The 14,421-nt window shown below is 38.1% G+C and overlaps 1 protein-coding gene across 5 annotated transcripts in view; it reads right to left on the bottom strand.

The window, feature by feature from the left end:
• The window catches only part of SFSWAP (splicing factor SWAP), a 50,020-nt gene that overhangs the window by 16,388 nt on the left and 19,211 nt on the right, over positions 1–14,421 (bottom strand). For all 5 annotated transcript variants that reach the window (XM_064466452.1, XM_064466453.1, XM_064466454.1 and 2 more), the window contains exons 12-13: positions 11,848–12,081; positions 10,126–10,316 (exon numbers count right to left, since the gene is read on the bottom strand). In XM_064466452.1, the coding sequence (XP_064322522.1) occupies positions 10,126–10,316; positions 11,848–12,081 (425 nt within the window). The remainder of the gene's footprint in view (positions 1–10,125; positions 10,317–11,847; positions 12,082–14,421) is intronic.

The raw sequence follows: 14,421 nt of genomic DNA, 5'->3' as shown, positions 1-14,421 counted from the left end.
TCCTCATTTCAAAGGCTGTCATTCCCCCAGCTGCCATTTCAAGGCAGCTGGAGAAATCAGTTTCCTTCTGTCATAATTTCTGCTCCACCTGGTCTGACACTTTCACTGTTCGATACAAGGATGCTTACCGTGATAGGAATAAAAAGTAATACATTAAACCCTGAAATAACCAAATTAGAAACAGGTGATCTTTTCCTTTCTTTTTACCCTTCCCCTACTGTGAATATGTCAAGGCAATAACTGACCACATCTGAACAATCAGAAATCCAGCTTTGCTTCACGTTCAGGAGCCATGAGAATTTTCCGAGCTCTAACTGATAACTGCCATCACAATATTTACAAAAATAGCAATAAAGCAGTATTAAAGTAGTTTGCTTCGAGGATTACGAACATTTTATAGCATGATCATTTGAGTCACTGGTTTACCAGAGGCCCATTTCCAGTTTCACTAACTTCTCAATCCCTGTGTAATTGCAGACACCTCAACTCCAAACTCCAGTTTCCCAAGAGACCACCTGCAGCCGACTTTTGTTCCTTGATGATGTCATTCACCTCTTTATCCTGTATCTTAGACTTCACTTTGAACACTACTGAATATGTAATAGAACAGTTTGCCTTGAAGTAGACACTTTTAATAGCTTGAAACGAAATAGCTGTAGGCAAAGTAGAGTTAAGAGGAAAACAAGAGACGCAAGGAAAAAAAAACCCGGTTTTCCGTGCCCAAGTTCATTTGGCTGCATAAAACACTGCTGAGAAGGAAGTTAATGAATGACACATTTACTTTTAGTTCACAGGTAGAGATGCTCTCAGCAGTCAGAATGAAGAGCCCCACGATGCTAAGCATTCATAGGTATCCACCAAAAGCATTGGATGCTGAAACCGTGGGTTCTCCTTGACCTTCAGGATGCTTACACATCCTGAGTGACAGCGCTGCCCAGATACCTCTGAGGAAAGCACAGCTGCAGGCTGTAGATTCAGACACCACTGCTTCAGGTTACTAATTAATCATGTTTGCAAAGCTGTACAGAAGTAACTAATTACCCCAGGGTGAATATGTAGGTTCTGGAGTGCAAGACAACAGCTAACACACAGGGAGAAGCCGCCCATGTGTCCAAACCTACACACAGCACCACTGCGACCAGGAGCTCAGGTGATAGTTGTCAGGTCGCAACCGTACGATCAACTGTGAACAAATGTGCCGATTCCCTCAGTGGCAACTCTGGTTGCCTTCAAGAAAAAAAAAAAAATCACCAGCAAAATGACCTGATTCATCACCAGAGCACAACATAAAACCTCAGTGAAAGAACTTAATGTCAGCAAGTTGCAGGCTACAGAAAAATTTCTAGGTGTATAAATAATGCTGCTGAATAAAAATATTTGGAAAAAAATAAACTGTCTTAGCATCTGGCAAAGAGAAGCTGTCAGTGGTTTGTGTTTTTACTAGTGAAAGCTGATCCAGGCAAAGTAAGGTAACAGGAACTAAAATTGGAGGCACAAATGCAGAAAAAAAATCCCGAACCTCAAAGCTAGCAGGGATCCTGGGAGATTAATAAGCATTTCCCAAAGGCACCAACACTCTGTTTTACTGACCGCGCTCTGCAAACCTGCAGGCCAGTAGAACAGAGTTTTGGAAAGCATGGCAACAAACTGGTTACCTGATGAATTGTATTATAGGCATCTCAAAGGATGGGAGATTTAAGGTTTTTGAGAGCTCTTCTAAGAAGTTACACTGCAAACATTCAGAGAGCATTCATTAAATTCCACTTCTTTGTCCATTTTGGGTAAGGCGCATCTTTTTGGCCCTCACTAAATGCAACAGTTTCAGGTAATTTCACTGGCAGTTGCTCTTCAGCATTTTTATTTGCATGACTGAAGCAAATCTGACTAAAATAATGCTTCCTACAGTAAACACTTGGTACAAAAAAATATTTCAGAGATCCCTTTTTGGAAAACAAAGATGATTCAACAACTCTTGTTTAGCAGGAATAGATTAGGGAATATCTCTGTATCAGGAAGAATTTATAGCTATATGAGAACAGAAACGAGTACTTCAGTTCAGTACAAGACATTTGCATATTTGCAGTATTCATAAGACCAGAACACACATTAGTTATTCTGGGGTTACGCTACTTAATCAGTACACAAAGCCAACGTTGGAAGTGAACCAAAAGGCGCTTATTGCACAGAACAAAACACTAGCATTGTTCCTGGTACAAACAAAATCAACTGGTAAAGTACGTTATTAATAATGTTACTAACACTTTTACAACTGGCTAATATTCTGTTTCTGAACAGCTGAATTTTGCAGTAATTTGAATCCTTCGTTAGATCAAAATTGGCAGGAGTGAAGAATGTTAATCAACAATTAAACAAGAAAGTTAATCAACAATTCTTTTACTTCATTAAAATCTGAAAATACTCCAGATGCCTTTCTCCCGCTGTACCTTTCTTACTGCAGGTTCCCCAAAGCATATGATGAAGTATTCCCTGACTGAGAATTAATAAGCAATGGAAGTGTATGGTTGCTCTGTGCATCAAAGCAAGCAGTTACTGCTTTTAGAAGAGTTTGTCACTCCTAATCTCAATACAAGTGATAAAAACATTTCTTATAGAATAAGTTCCTATACACCAAATTAAATACTCAATACTCAAAGACTCAACAGTTTCATCAGGGTTTAGCTGCTGTACTGAAACATCGCTATTAACAGTAACTGCCTGTCATAAGTTCTTCAAAAACAGAATTTTGCATTCTCAGTTCTAAAGGGCCAACTGTAACAAAAATAGTGGCTGTGAATCTGTTTGCTGCATGGATCAATACGCCTTTTTATCTTGAATACTTTGAAGACTAAAAATCAAGGCACAGAACATTCTTTGCTCCCTCACCTATCTTAATTAAGATGGCAGTTCCTAATATTTACCTTCCCCTCCCTTAGATATTAATTAAAGCATTTACAGTATGAGGAATTACAACTCTCATTTAGTTTTTTATAATAGGGTTCTTGCAATAAAGGAAGTTCCAAATGCCAGCAAGCTATCCACCCCTTAAATGCCACATTAGTATGTGACATTTTGGTTTATGTTTTCACCTGTCCTTTTGAAAAAGCAAGATAAAGAAAATTTACAAACACACACAAACACACACACACACACACACACCCCCTTCCATGCTAAACAGAAGATATAGATACCTATAGCCTGGACAAAAAACCCCAAACAACCAACAAACAAAAAAGTAAAGAAAAAATTGAAGGGCCCTGAAATATTCTAAAGCATTTTTTCTTTAAATACTTATTGGATGGTTTTCATAAGACAATTATATTTTGCCCACAAATTAACATTAAGAAAATATGCAAACATAATATTATGTTATACGTTATTATTCTAAAGAGGCACGTGGTAATATCTACAGTCCGTTGCTAAAAAAGTAGGCTGTCTACAGTTGTTGATAGCCCTGTTATGCTTGGCAAAACTTGAATAGCATCTTATTTTTAAACATGGCACTTCTATTTCACTTGTAAACGGACTACCTTCCACAGAGGGGGGAAAAATTGTTACATACAGGACAAAAGTAAGGACAAGCCATCTAAAGAAATAAAGGATAAAACAGGGCTTCAAAATAGGCAAGATGAAAGAGCCAAAAGAAGTTCAGTTCTGCTTTGTGCTACAGAATCTTTATATTCAGATGACATTTGGGACAAGCCATTAAAATAAGAGTTACTTTCAAATCATGGGCTCGTCTGGTTTTGCAGCATTATGATTGTGGATTTCTCTCCTTGTTTAAATCCGATCCTGAGGTTTATACAGGTAACAGATTGGGTATAGCCAATGGTCCTTTACAAGCCTATCAAAGTACTATCACCCCTAAAGCATTTCTGACATAGGATAAAATACGAGAGATTAGCAGAGTAATCCGTATTAGAATCCCATCAGACACACTATGAGTTAAATCATGCCCTGCAGACAAAAACTGGACTCTACTACACTTGCAGAACACCTGTCACTACACCAGGTCGCTTCTTTGAAGAAGTTAAATGCGCTGTGCCTTGTCTAGCCAGCCACTGGTGCTGGCCCCTTCTATTCTTGTCAGGTATTACCAGCACCAGTAGACTCTGGGAAAGACTTTATCAATTAAATTACTTTAACGGTCACTTCGTCAAAGATTTCTTTGTCAAAGAATGCAGGTCTGCAGGCCTTCCTTTGACAGGGACAACAGGGAGGGAACTTTACCTACACAAATTATATTTACCAATACTTTTTGCTGAACGCAATGATTTGCCAGCTTAGATCTTCCCTCTGCATGACTCCTGTAACTGCTACCATTATCAACCACTGTTAACAAAAACATTAAACATGTGTTCACCAGCAAGACACTGAACCACGCCAATTTTCTTCTGCGAGGCTTGGCTGCACACAGATGGAGAACCACGGCTCCAAAACTGATTCTTTTCCTTTCTCTTTTTCAAGCTTTTCCTCCCAGACTCACCTAAGAACAATGCTGCTCAGACAGACAGGATTAGGGATAATCGAAAGTTTTGAATTGGCACATTTGCAAGCAAATGACATTTTAACCCCTGAAAAAGGTGGCAAAAATGTTGCAGGCCTACTATACCAAGTGGACCGTACCAAGGCCCACTACCAAGGGTGACACCTCTATTCAGGGTTCAACTCGTGCCAATAGCCAGCATATTTGATTTATTAAGCTGAAAAATTAAAACCCAAACGAACAAGTACACCAAACCAAACCAAAGATATCATCTTAACGTGAGCTCTCCCAGTGTCTAATCTACTTAATTCAGAGTTTGGTAAATATACATAGGAATGAGCACAACTAGCCTTTATTCTACTTAAAGATATTTGCATTTCAGGTTATGAAACACCTTACTTGATTTGTTTAAAACTAAAAAAGCACTTCAACGCAGCGCTCCAGATAACCTGGTGTACCCCAGCTCTGCACATCTAGAACAGCAGCTGTTAAAACCGCAGGTTGTTTGCTGTTGTAGGACAAAGAACCTACATTCTCTGCAGAATGACTGCAACTCCTCTTTACTGACACTACCTGTCAGATGCGCCGGTTGGTGTGATTTTCTTGTTACAGAAACGTCTGTCTGAATTATATGTATATCTAAACACAAGAAGTGAGATGCCACCCAGGTACTGTTTACCCATGTCCTGAAAAACGGCAGACTTCACTGGCTACAACATTACTGGAAGCAGATCGGCTTCAGAAACTGAGCGAAGCTACGTGTTTTCCAAGTAGTGGTTCGAGGGAATTTTATGCACAACTGTACTGTTGTAACGCATGCAAGAATGGTGAGGAGGCATTTGTGAAAAGCTGTGCAGCTTCGCTGCTCAAGCTCATTTTTCAGCCTTTCGTTCCGCTTGCTTGATTTCACTTTAAGGAAAAACAGGAAACTATATAAAAGAAATAATTCAGCTATGGAGAAAGTAGATCTGACTATTTTTAAGATTCAGCTGAAGCCAAAAAAGCTTAAAAGCACTATGTTCTGTGGTATCAACTGTCCTTCACATGCAGTTAGTAAAACCAATCTCGTTCAAAGGTATAATGTATACTCCGTACCAGCATTTCTTTCAAGAAACACTAGGTATCGGGAAAATCTGACAGAGGTCAAAAAAAGCTTTGCTCATTTAATGCATTTCTACACAGTGTGGTAAGCAGGTTTTCAGCACAAACGTACGCTGCGTATACACATAAAAAGCATTACTGGTTCTTACACAGTTATTAAGCAGGGGCTATCTCATGGGAATTATGCATCTCCCATGGACATTCTCAACTCCTCCTCGTGCTTTATTATACATCTCAGTCATTACTCCATTTTTGGGACACATTTTAAGCCACAAAAAAAATCATTCCACTACATTAACTCTATGACCATTGCGTATCAGTCTTGGTTTCCTGGACCCCTCATTGGCTGCTCCTTCCCCCAAAATGGGAGATGAAATATATTAAGTGACATCTTTGGTCGACTTAAATATTTGGGGTTTTTTTTCTTCATTTTCTGAAATTTCCTGAATTAGTTCCATTGACCAAACTACAAAACTAATTTTACCGATCTCTCTTGACTTTATTAATATACTTTTTCTTTTTAATTATAGCCACTGTAGTTCCTTCTTGTTCCTTTGCAATCAGTGTTTTTAAATGCATCTTTTTGTTTCTGAAACATGACTGCAAAAGCTTAAAAAACCCTGTGCTACGTATTTATTTATAAACTGCTTCAGACATCATGATGCAGCTTACTGGATTCTCAGTGTATATACAACAGAGGTTTACAAATCCACAATATGACTTCACTTATCTTTTTCCACTATTTCCTGAATCAAATGGGCTCTTATGAACTGGCAAACCAGGCAAGCAGAGCAAAAGGCAGATTATGCATTTGAAGAAATGTAGATGGAAGCTTTTTCAAGTATCGCAAAATGGAAAGACAACACCTTGACGAACATTGACATTTCAAAATAAGTGTTTATATGCAAAAATCTATATGTATATATCTATATAAACATATATAAGCATGTCAAGAAGCAAACTGCTCTTGGGAGGAATATTACTTCCAAAGACATTATGGCATTTTAGACTGTTCATTAACACAGTAGTAGCATTCCCAACATAAGAATCAATTTTATTTCAAAAAGCAAGGTCACATCAGTAACATTTAAATATATATTTGAAATTCTAAATAAGCCCTTTTATAAAGAAAGCACCTCCAAGCCATTTCTACTGGTAAGGAGCAATTAATTAATTAAACCAGTAAGAAACCGGTTACTTTAAATTGTTAAATACAATGCATTTCTTTGTGTGAAAAACAGAGATGACCTCCCTGAAACTTTATATACGGGGAAAAAGAAGTTTTTAGCAAATCCGTTTACTGAGAAGTGGGATTAAGGTGCGAGCTCTGTTGAAAAGTTCACTTGCTTTTTAGTCAGTCCAGCTTAGAACTTCAGTAAGTTCAGGTGCCAGTGAGGACACTCATCTGCTCTTCTGAAAAGGCAGCCGTCCCTGCAGTTACTGGTTATTTCAGGCATTCTCTTAAAGCAAATTATCAAAAGAACCTTAGCTTAGAAATATCTATGTCCTTGACAAATCCCCTTGAGAAGCAGAGCAGAACTGTGAGTCTGGGGAGTTTTGCACTGTTATTGTCTCTTTGCTTTCACTCTTCAGTACGTAACTGGAAAAAAGAACTGAACCTGGTGCCAGTCAGGGAAAACCTGTCAGCAGCAGCACTGAGAATCCCGAGCAGCATCTCTTTTGGGATGTGACCACGCTCAGTTCACAGATCTGCTACCCCGTGCTGATATGGATCACCTAAACTGCAGGTATGTCTCTTTCAACTGTCTGTTCTCTGTAAAGTGTTTCGAGGTGTAACCCATGATTTATTTGAAAAAAAAAAACAAAACATCAAGAACTGGGCAATGAATTACTTGTTAGGTGCTGGAATTCTTTCTGTGGGAAAGGAATTGATGGAAAGCCATGCCATCCATTTGTGTAACCAGTCTGTCACAATCAATATCTGAAATTTTCTATGAGTACCCAGAGAGGAAGTTTTGCTTGATTAGTGCAACCAAGAGCGATTTACCAGCTTTTCTGGAAGCAATATAATTCCAAGACCAGGAAACTAAGGTTCTACTTCCCTCAATATTTGTATTTGCAACATGCACGGAAGGTCCCACTGCAGTGTATACAGACAAACACAGGAGTTTCACTCTGGCTTGTGAAGGATCCCACACTAGTACCCCAAGCTGCGTAAATTTCCAGCCCTATTTAGGTTAAGTTTCAGGAAACTACATTGCCTACACCAAACCCCATTCCTCCTTATTCCTCTCAGCTGCTTACAGCTATTGCAGTGAAGACATTAAGACTAAGGTGACTTTGCTGAAAATGGATTTTGACAGTTTTTCTTCCATTAAGAAGAGAGATTGTCCAGACTTGTTGGAGGAGTCCATACAGGTGCTGGAAACACAGACTCCTGTCTTTTAGGAAGCATGCATCAGGTAACACTGGACTGGGATGTGCTCGTGACAAAATGATGCTGAGGCTAAATAAAAATGAGTGACAGTCCCAGAAGTAAAATTATCACTTCTTAAGCTAGGACAAGCACTATAGTGGCAGAAAGAGAGTGGCTCAGTGAAAAAGCTGGAACAAGGGGAAAAGAAAGAGCAGAAACCAAGTAGGAAAAATAGCCTATTCTCCTTCTGTGGATGAAGGTAAGCAATTAGGAACTGAAATGAAAAATAAAAAATGTAAATGGGAAAGTAACTCTCTGATAGAGAACACAGCTCTGCTGCCAAAACCCGCAGATGGAGAGAAAAGCTTCAGGACAGCGCTACAATGCATGAACAAATCAATACTTGAAGGATTTTCCTATACCATAAATTCAAATCCCTCATTTAGGCTTTTAGAACTGTAGTTATTTTATTGAAATCAGAAAAGTTTTATGTGAAACACGTTATTTCTTAGCTATTTTAAACAGCATTTTCTGTTTATTAGTACAGAAAAAAGCAAATGTGTCTTTGATCAATACAGGTTTTTAGAGTTTGGTTTTATATTTCATTACTGAAGTTTCATTACTGAAGTCTTTTGTCCCAAGATTCTTCTTTAACCTTACCTACTCATAAATTTTAAGTCTTATAAAACAGATTTCTAGAGGCTTTACCCAAAAAGATATTTTTATAACTACTCATCGACAGACTGACTAGAAATAGTTCTGTTCGCTGCAGAAGATAATGCCAACTAACTGATTAGCAGTTACATCTTGCATAAGTCCTCTTTTTACTCTTTGTGATAAATTCTAGTAATCCAGTGTATGGCTATCAGAAATCAGCTTTTAATTTCCTTTGGAAACAATAGTCCAAAGAGCCAAATGGCAAGGGAACTTATTAGCCATTTTATTGTGCTCCTGACACCTAATAAGAAGTCATCATCAATTGCCAGGTACTCTTAGATTTGGCCTAAGAGTGCAATATCATGACAACCTAATCGAAACAGAGCTGCTGAAAGCCCTCAAACTGACATTACCTGATTTTTATCTATTGTGGTTTACTACCCAAACAATGAAAATGGGTGCACATGGACACGAGGATTACAAGGCAGAAGACAGATGTAAAGCAGTCTGCCTCTGCCACAAGACTGTTTCCTAGTAGTTTTCTAGAAAGAAGCAGAGGGTTTGAATTTCTAACACAACTATGAAAAATTGTTCTTTGAACGCAGTGCAGGAATACCAACACTCCAAACAGATTTGCTATAGAAAGATACTTGCTTCTGTTCTCCAAAATAAGAGATTCTGCTGAGCAAACCCAATGGATTAGGTCATTTCATGATCAAGTGCCTACTTCCAGTTCTCTGGAAGGCAGCTCCCAGAATAATTAGCCCCTTCAATTATTTCACTGTGAGTTTTTTGGTTTGACTCTTCATTGACTATGCCCAGTGAATAATGTACATACAGTTGTTTGAATTTTGGGCCACTATCTGTAAATTTAGCTTTAGTTTTAAAATCACATCCTTATAATAAAACAAAATCTTTTAACTCCCATACTAAACTTTGGCCTAGTTTTCTCCCACCTATGTATCTGTTTTCTCGATTAAGACTGTCCCAGATAGAAACCTTAAATCACATAAATCAGTTTGTTAACTATTCATCTCAGTTTCATGCCAGTAAAATTCATTAAAAAAAAAAAATCAAAACCCAGCAGAGCAGGTGCAAAGTAATTTTCAAAGTAAGCTCAGTTGCCTGTAAATTGTTTCTGCACTTGAAGATGTCTACTTGCATCGAAATGCACATTAAGTAAATATCACACAGATACCCAAAGAACTCTTACCTTCCAAGAGTATCTCTCATAGACCACCAGTAGAGTTAAACTTGCAAGCTTATTTTCCTTTCTGTAACTGGCTATCTGACCTCCAAATTATGCATTGTATTTCTCTACCAGTTCTTTAATGACAGATGACACACACATGTAAGATCACTGAAAAAGTGCTTAAAATTCAAATTTCTTCCCTTTTAGAAAAGCTTCTATTTCTTCAGTCAACTTCATAACACACCATCAGATTCACACTCTACAGGTAAGTTTCCTGCTAGCTTTATGGTAAAGAGAAATTTATTTCCTGCTTACCTCGTTATTGAAGGAATTCTCTTCAATTTTCTCAGTTTCTGCCTCTGCCAGAGGGTTTTTCAGGGTCTGCAAGAACAGCGCAGCTTTCCTTTTGCGTTCTGCTTGTAGCTGCTTTTCTTTTGATTCTTTGGAGGCCTGTGCAAGCTTCTCTCTTGCTGCAGCTGCTAATCTATCCTCTAGTTTCTGCTTTGCTATGAAAGACAATTAAGCATAAATTTAGAGTGAGTCTCGCTTGGGGAGCTTAGGTTTCCTTGAAACAAACACAAACAAGCGAACAGCCCCTCCAACCATTCTCAAACCTTTCCAATACCTCAACTCAAAGACATAATAAGGACGTATCAGCTTGAAGTTATGAAATTCCAGGCATCTTAATTCATAGATATATAATTTCTTGATGAAAAGCAGTACATGTAAAGTAAAAATTTTTAAGGTCAGAGAAAATGACATGGAAATCCAATCTTGAAAATTCAGGATACTTGTCCTTTTCTATTTACAAAGGGTATCTGAAACAGTAGCACTGTAAATTCAGAAGCTTTTTCTTGTACTTGTTAAAGCAATGCAAACTCTCGTTTTGCTCTTTCCGCCGATCTGATCATTACCTTACATTGTCCAGCCCTACTTACATACATCTCAAAATGTTTACGCAAAGGGCTGCTCCAGAAATTTGCAGAAACTGTTTCACCATTGTTAAAACCAACAGTTATTGTTATGTGATTACAGAAAGAGAATAAGCCAATTTATTCCTCTATGCACCTAATGGATATTTTGTCTAATCTTTTGCTTTCTGTGCATGTAAAAGACAACTGGGTGTTTTTGTTCAGTTGCACAGTTTTTCCAACGCACAGCATTTTCCAAACCTATTTTACACTTCATCTTCATTATCATACAAAATATCTCATATTTGCTTTAGATATGTATCACCATAGCATACTTTGTGCTACTGAAATTTACAAAGGAACTGCTACTTGTAAGTAACTTGTAAGTAGCAAAAAAAAACCCCAACCCTGCAACATTTTAAAAATGAAAAATTAAATTCCTGTGGCATACCCATAGTTGTAAGAGAGAAATACTAAGTTTTTAAGCTGGTAACCACTGACACCATCTCCGCTTTATTAAACAATCTCTGCTGTGCAACAGCCTTGGGGAGGAATGGGGGAAATTTGATCCCTTTCAAAGATTTCATTCAAATTCACAGAGCATACCCTTCTGCCCTTACATGCATAAGCACAGGAACAGGAAAAACCCATACAAAGACTTAATGGCATTGCATTATAAGAGTAACAAACCATCAACAAGGTGATATTAGTGTATATGGGAGTGCTACATAATTGAAAAATAGCTTGAAGCATTTCACTATTCTCTGAAGAAAATGAGAAATGGACATGGCTTTTTCTGGGCTCTGTTAAAGCAACCTGGAAACCAGAAGTTTAGTGTTTTACTCGGAGGTTGTAATGGAAAAACAAAATAAAATTCAGAAGGATCACGCATTAGGGCAAAGTACTCAACTCCCGTGTGTTACAAGTTTGATTCTAGCGGAACAACCAAGGAAGATTTCACTCTCAACAGTACGCAGGAAACTGTGGGAAAAGAATTCTGATTCCTGTTAACAGGACGTAGTGAAGATTCAAAATACCTACAATGCCATACTTATGCACATGACAGTTCTGTGCTGTGCCTGAAGGACTCAATGTTTCATTTTGGTTTCAGTGTAACAGGGGATACCTTGTTTAGCTTCCAACTCCTCCTGTGTAAGCTGAGGTTTCTTCTCTTCAGGAGCAGTGCAAGGAGTGGTAACAGCTGGAGTATGGTTTGAAGCGCTATTAGCATTCTCTTGGCCTTCCTTGCCTTCTTCTTCCTCCTCGTCGCTGTCATCGTCTAATTTAACACGGTTTTTCTCCAAAGGAAGAAGGTCATTTTCTTTGGCCTTGATTGCAAAACTTATTGGAGCAAATGATGCTGTGAATGAATGGGTAAGATTTTACACATCATTAGACTACAGTAGAAAGCAGGTTGAATTTATTGACTTTATCTATTACTTCTGCAGACTATACCAGAGAAAAAAGAAACTTGTATCATCTTTACATTATGCTAATTATTGGGGGAAAAAGACAATATCTTTTTTTTAAAAAAAACAAACCAAAAGTTGGAAACTTCATTTGCCCTGTAAGGATCTATCTCAAAGTCTTTTTCTAATACTTCAGTAGCAGCAGGGAAAAAGAAAGGTATTCTAAGCCATCTCTGGAATTACATTTCCTGAGATGAGATAAATAATTTCATATTCTGTCCCAAATAAATTTTTCTTTCAGTACTTCTTCTTTTCCCAAATGAACAATCTACTCTTCCAGGCTTAAGATGAAAACGCTCTGTGCTCAGGCTCCTATCTGACACACTCCAGCATGATATGGTCCCTTATGTTTCCTTCACACTACATCGATGGTTTGCACAACAATAGCATTTGGCAGGCTCACAGAACAGTATTTAAAGACTTATTTCCATCTATGTGAAAATTAATTACCTTGGGGAGTTTACAACATTTCATTACAGGAGATATACACGGACAAGCTAAGTACTTTTCCCCAAATGCCTTTAGCTAGGCTTGCTGTAGCAAGATTGGTGGTCAACTATTCCTTTCAAGCAGCCCCTATGACTCCAACACAAAAGGACAGCGCAACACACTCGTGCCAGCACACTCAAAGGAAAAAGAATGCCTGTAAAAACCACGAATACCACAATAAAAAGGGAATTATGGACTCTTTCAAGCTAGGCTGCATTAATGGATCATAAAAAAAAAAGCATACCTAACATATAACTACATTTGAGTTTGAACTAATCCTTTTGCCTCACAGAATTTCCCTTGAAACATTTCTGAGAACCATTTTCTGAAAAAAATACAGAATTCATCTTTACACCATCTATCCAAAATGCAACTTCTAAGAATAAAGAACGGAATTTCTCACACATCTCAAGCAAAGCCACCTACTACCATATGGTCTGCTGCAATATTTATCTTTCTCGGGATGCCTTTTGCTTATATATCCTGTCGGGGTTCAATTAGGGCAACTTAAATACAGTAATTAAATTACATACCAAGGCTTCTAATATATAAGCTTTGCATGTTGTAATTCTGGCATAAGCAAATAGGCTCAGAAATAAAGAACTCAGGAATTCCAAGAGAAGAGATACTATAATAGTGATTTTCCAACTTTTTTATATGACAAAACAAAGCCTAAAATGGGATTTTACTCCTTCAGGGGCAGAAGAAAAACCTAGTGTGGATGTTGTGTCTGTCTTGCAGCCAAGTACTGTATTTAGGTTACAAGAAAGTGGGATTTGTACCGTATTAGAGGAAATGAAAATAAGTTTATAAGAATAGGATTGTCACACAATGACTCACTGGTTACATTCCATCATCTAAATTTGAGCAGATTATTTTTATTATTATTAAACTAGAGGCTCCAGTTTGCCATTTATTAATAACACAACAATAAATGATGTAATTTTCTGGTGTATATTACATTCTCTTAACAGCGCATCTTTGAAGACAGGGAAGACTGCTCTTTCCCTGGGGAAGCTTCTCAACCTGCCCAGAGAAGTAACTGGAGAGCACAGACGGCCAAACAACCATGGCAAAGAGCCTCGAGCTTGCAGCCCATGGATGGAGAGAAATTGCAGTGAGGGGCAGGAAGAGAGAATTACAGCAATTAAGAAAGCCAGTGAAGAGGGAGGAAGGCAGCACCCATCCATGGCAGCACAGGTCAAGAGTGGTTTTCCTGTTTGGTTTTTTTTTCGTTTGTTGTTGGTTTTTTTTTCCTCCCAGTGGCTTTCAGCTCTACTTGAAAATATTTAAGTTTTTAGTTTTTACTAAAAAGAAGAGATTTTAAGTTGTCTTTTCCCTGATAGGCCAGGAAATCAGTTCCTAGGTATAAATAATCACTTCAACTCAGGACACTAACAGTGAGTTAGCTGACTTTGTTTGACTGGCTCGTCAGAGATCCTCCCATTTTGTCCCTCTGCTGCTATGACTGCAAGAGGAAAAACATTCCCCTTAGACATGAAAGGGTCTTTTTTTCCCAGCATGACTAATGTCCAACACAGGAAGACGGAGCAACTGTGTAATAAGCCTAGCGTACTTCCTCCATACGTATGGTTTCAAATGAGACGACTGCTTTTATTCACAAGGAATAACTTCTTTCTTGCACAGAGCATGTAACTGTCAAGTTCAAAATGACAAAAATAAGATTCTACTGGGGTCGCTGATGAAAGCCTTCAACTTTGCACAAAACTGAAATAAAACAA

This window comes from Phalacrocorax carbo, chromosome 15 (assembly GCF_963921805.1).
Source record: "Phalacrocorax carbo chromosome 15, bPhaCar2.1, whole genome shotgun sequence".
Lineage (NCBI taxonomy): Eukaryota > Metazoa > Chordata > Aves > Suliformes > Phalacrocoracidae > Phalacrocorax > Phalacrocorax carbo.
The sequence above is the reverse complement of the archived record's forward strand: the minus strand, read 5'-3'. Positions and strand labels throughout refer to the sequence as shown.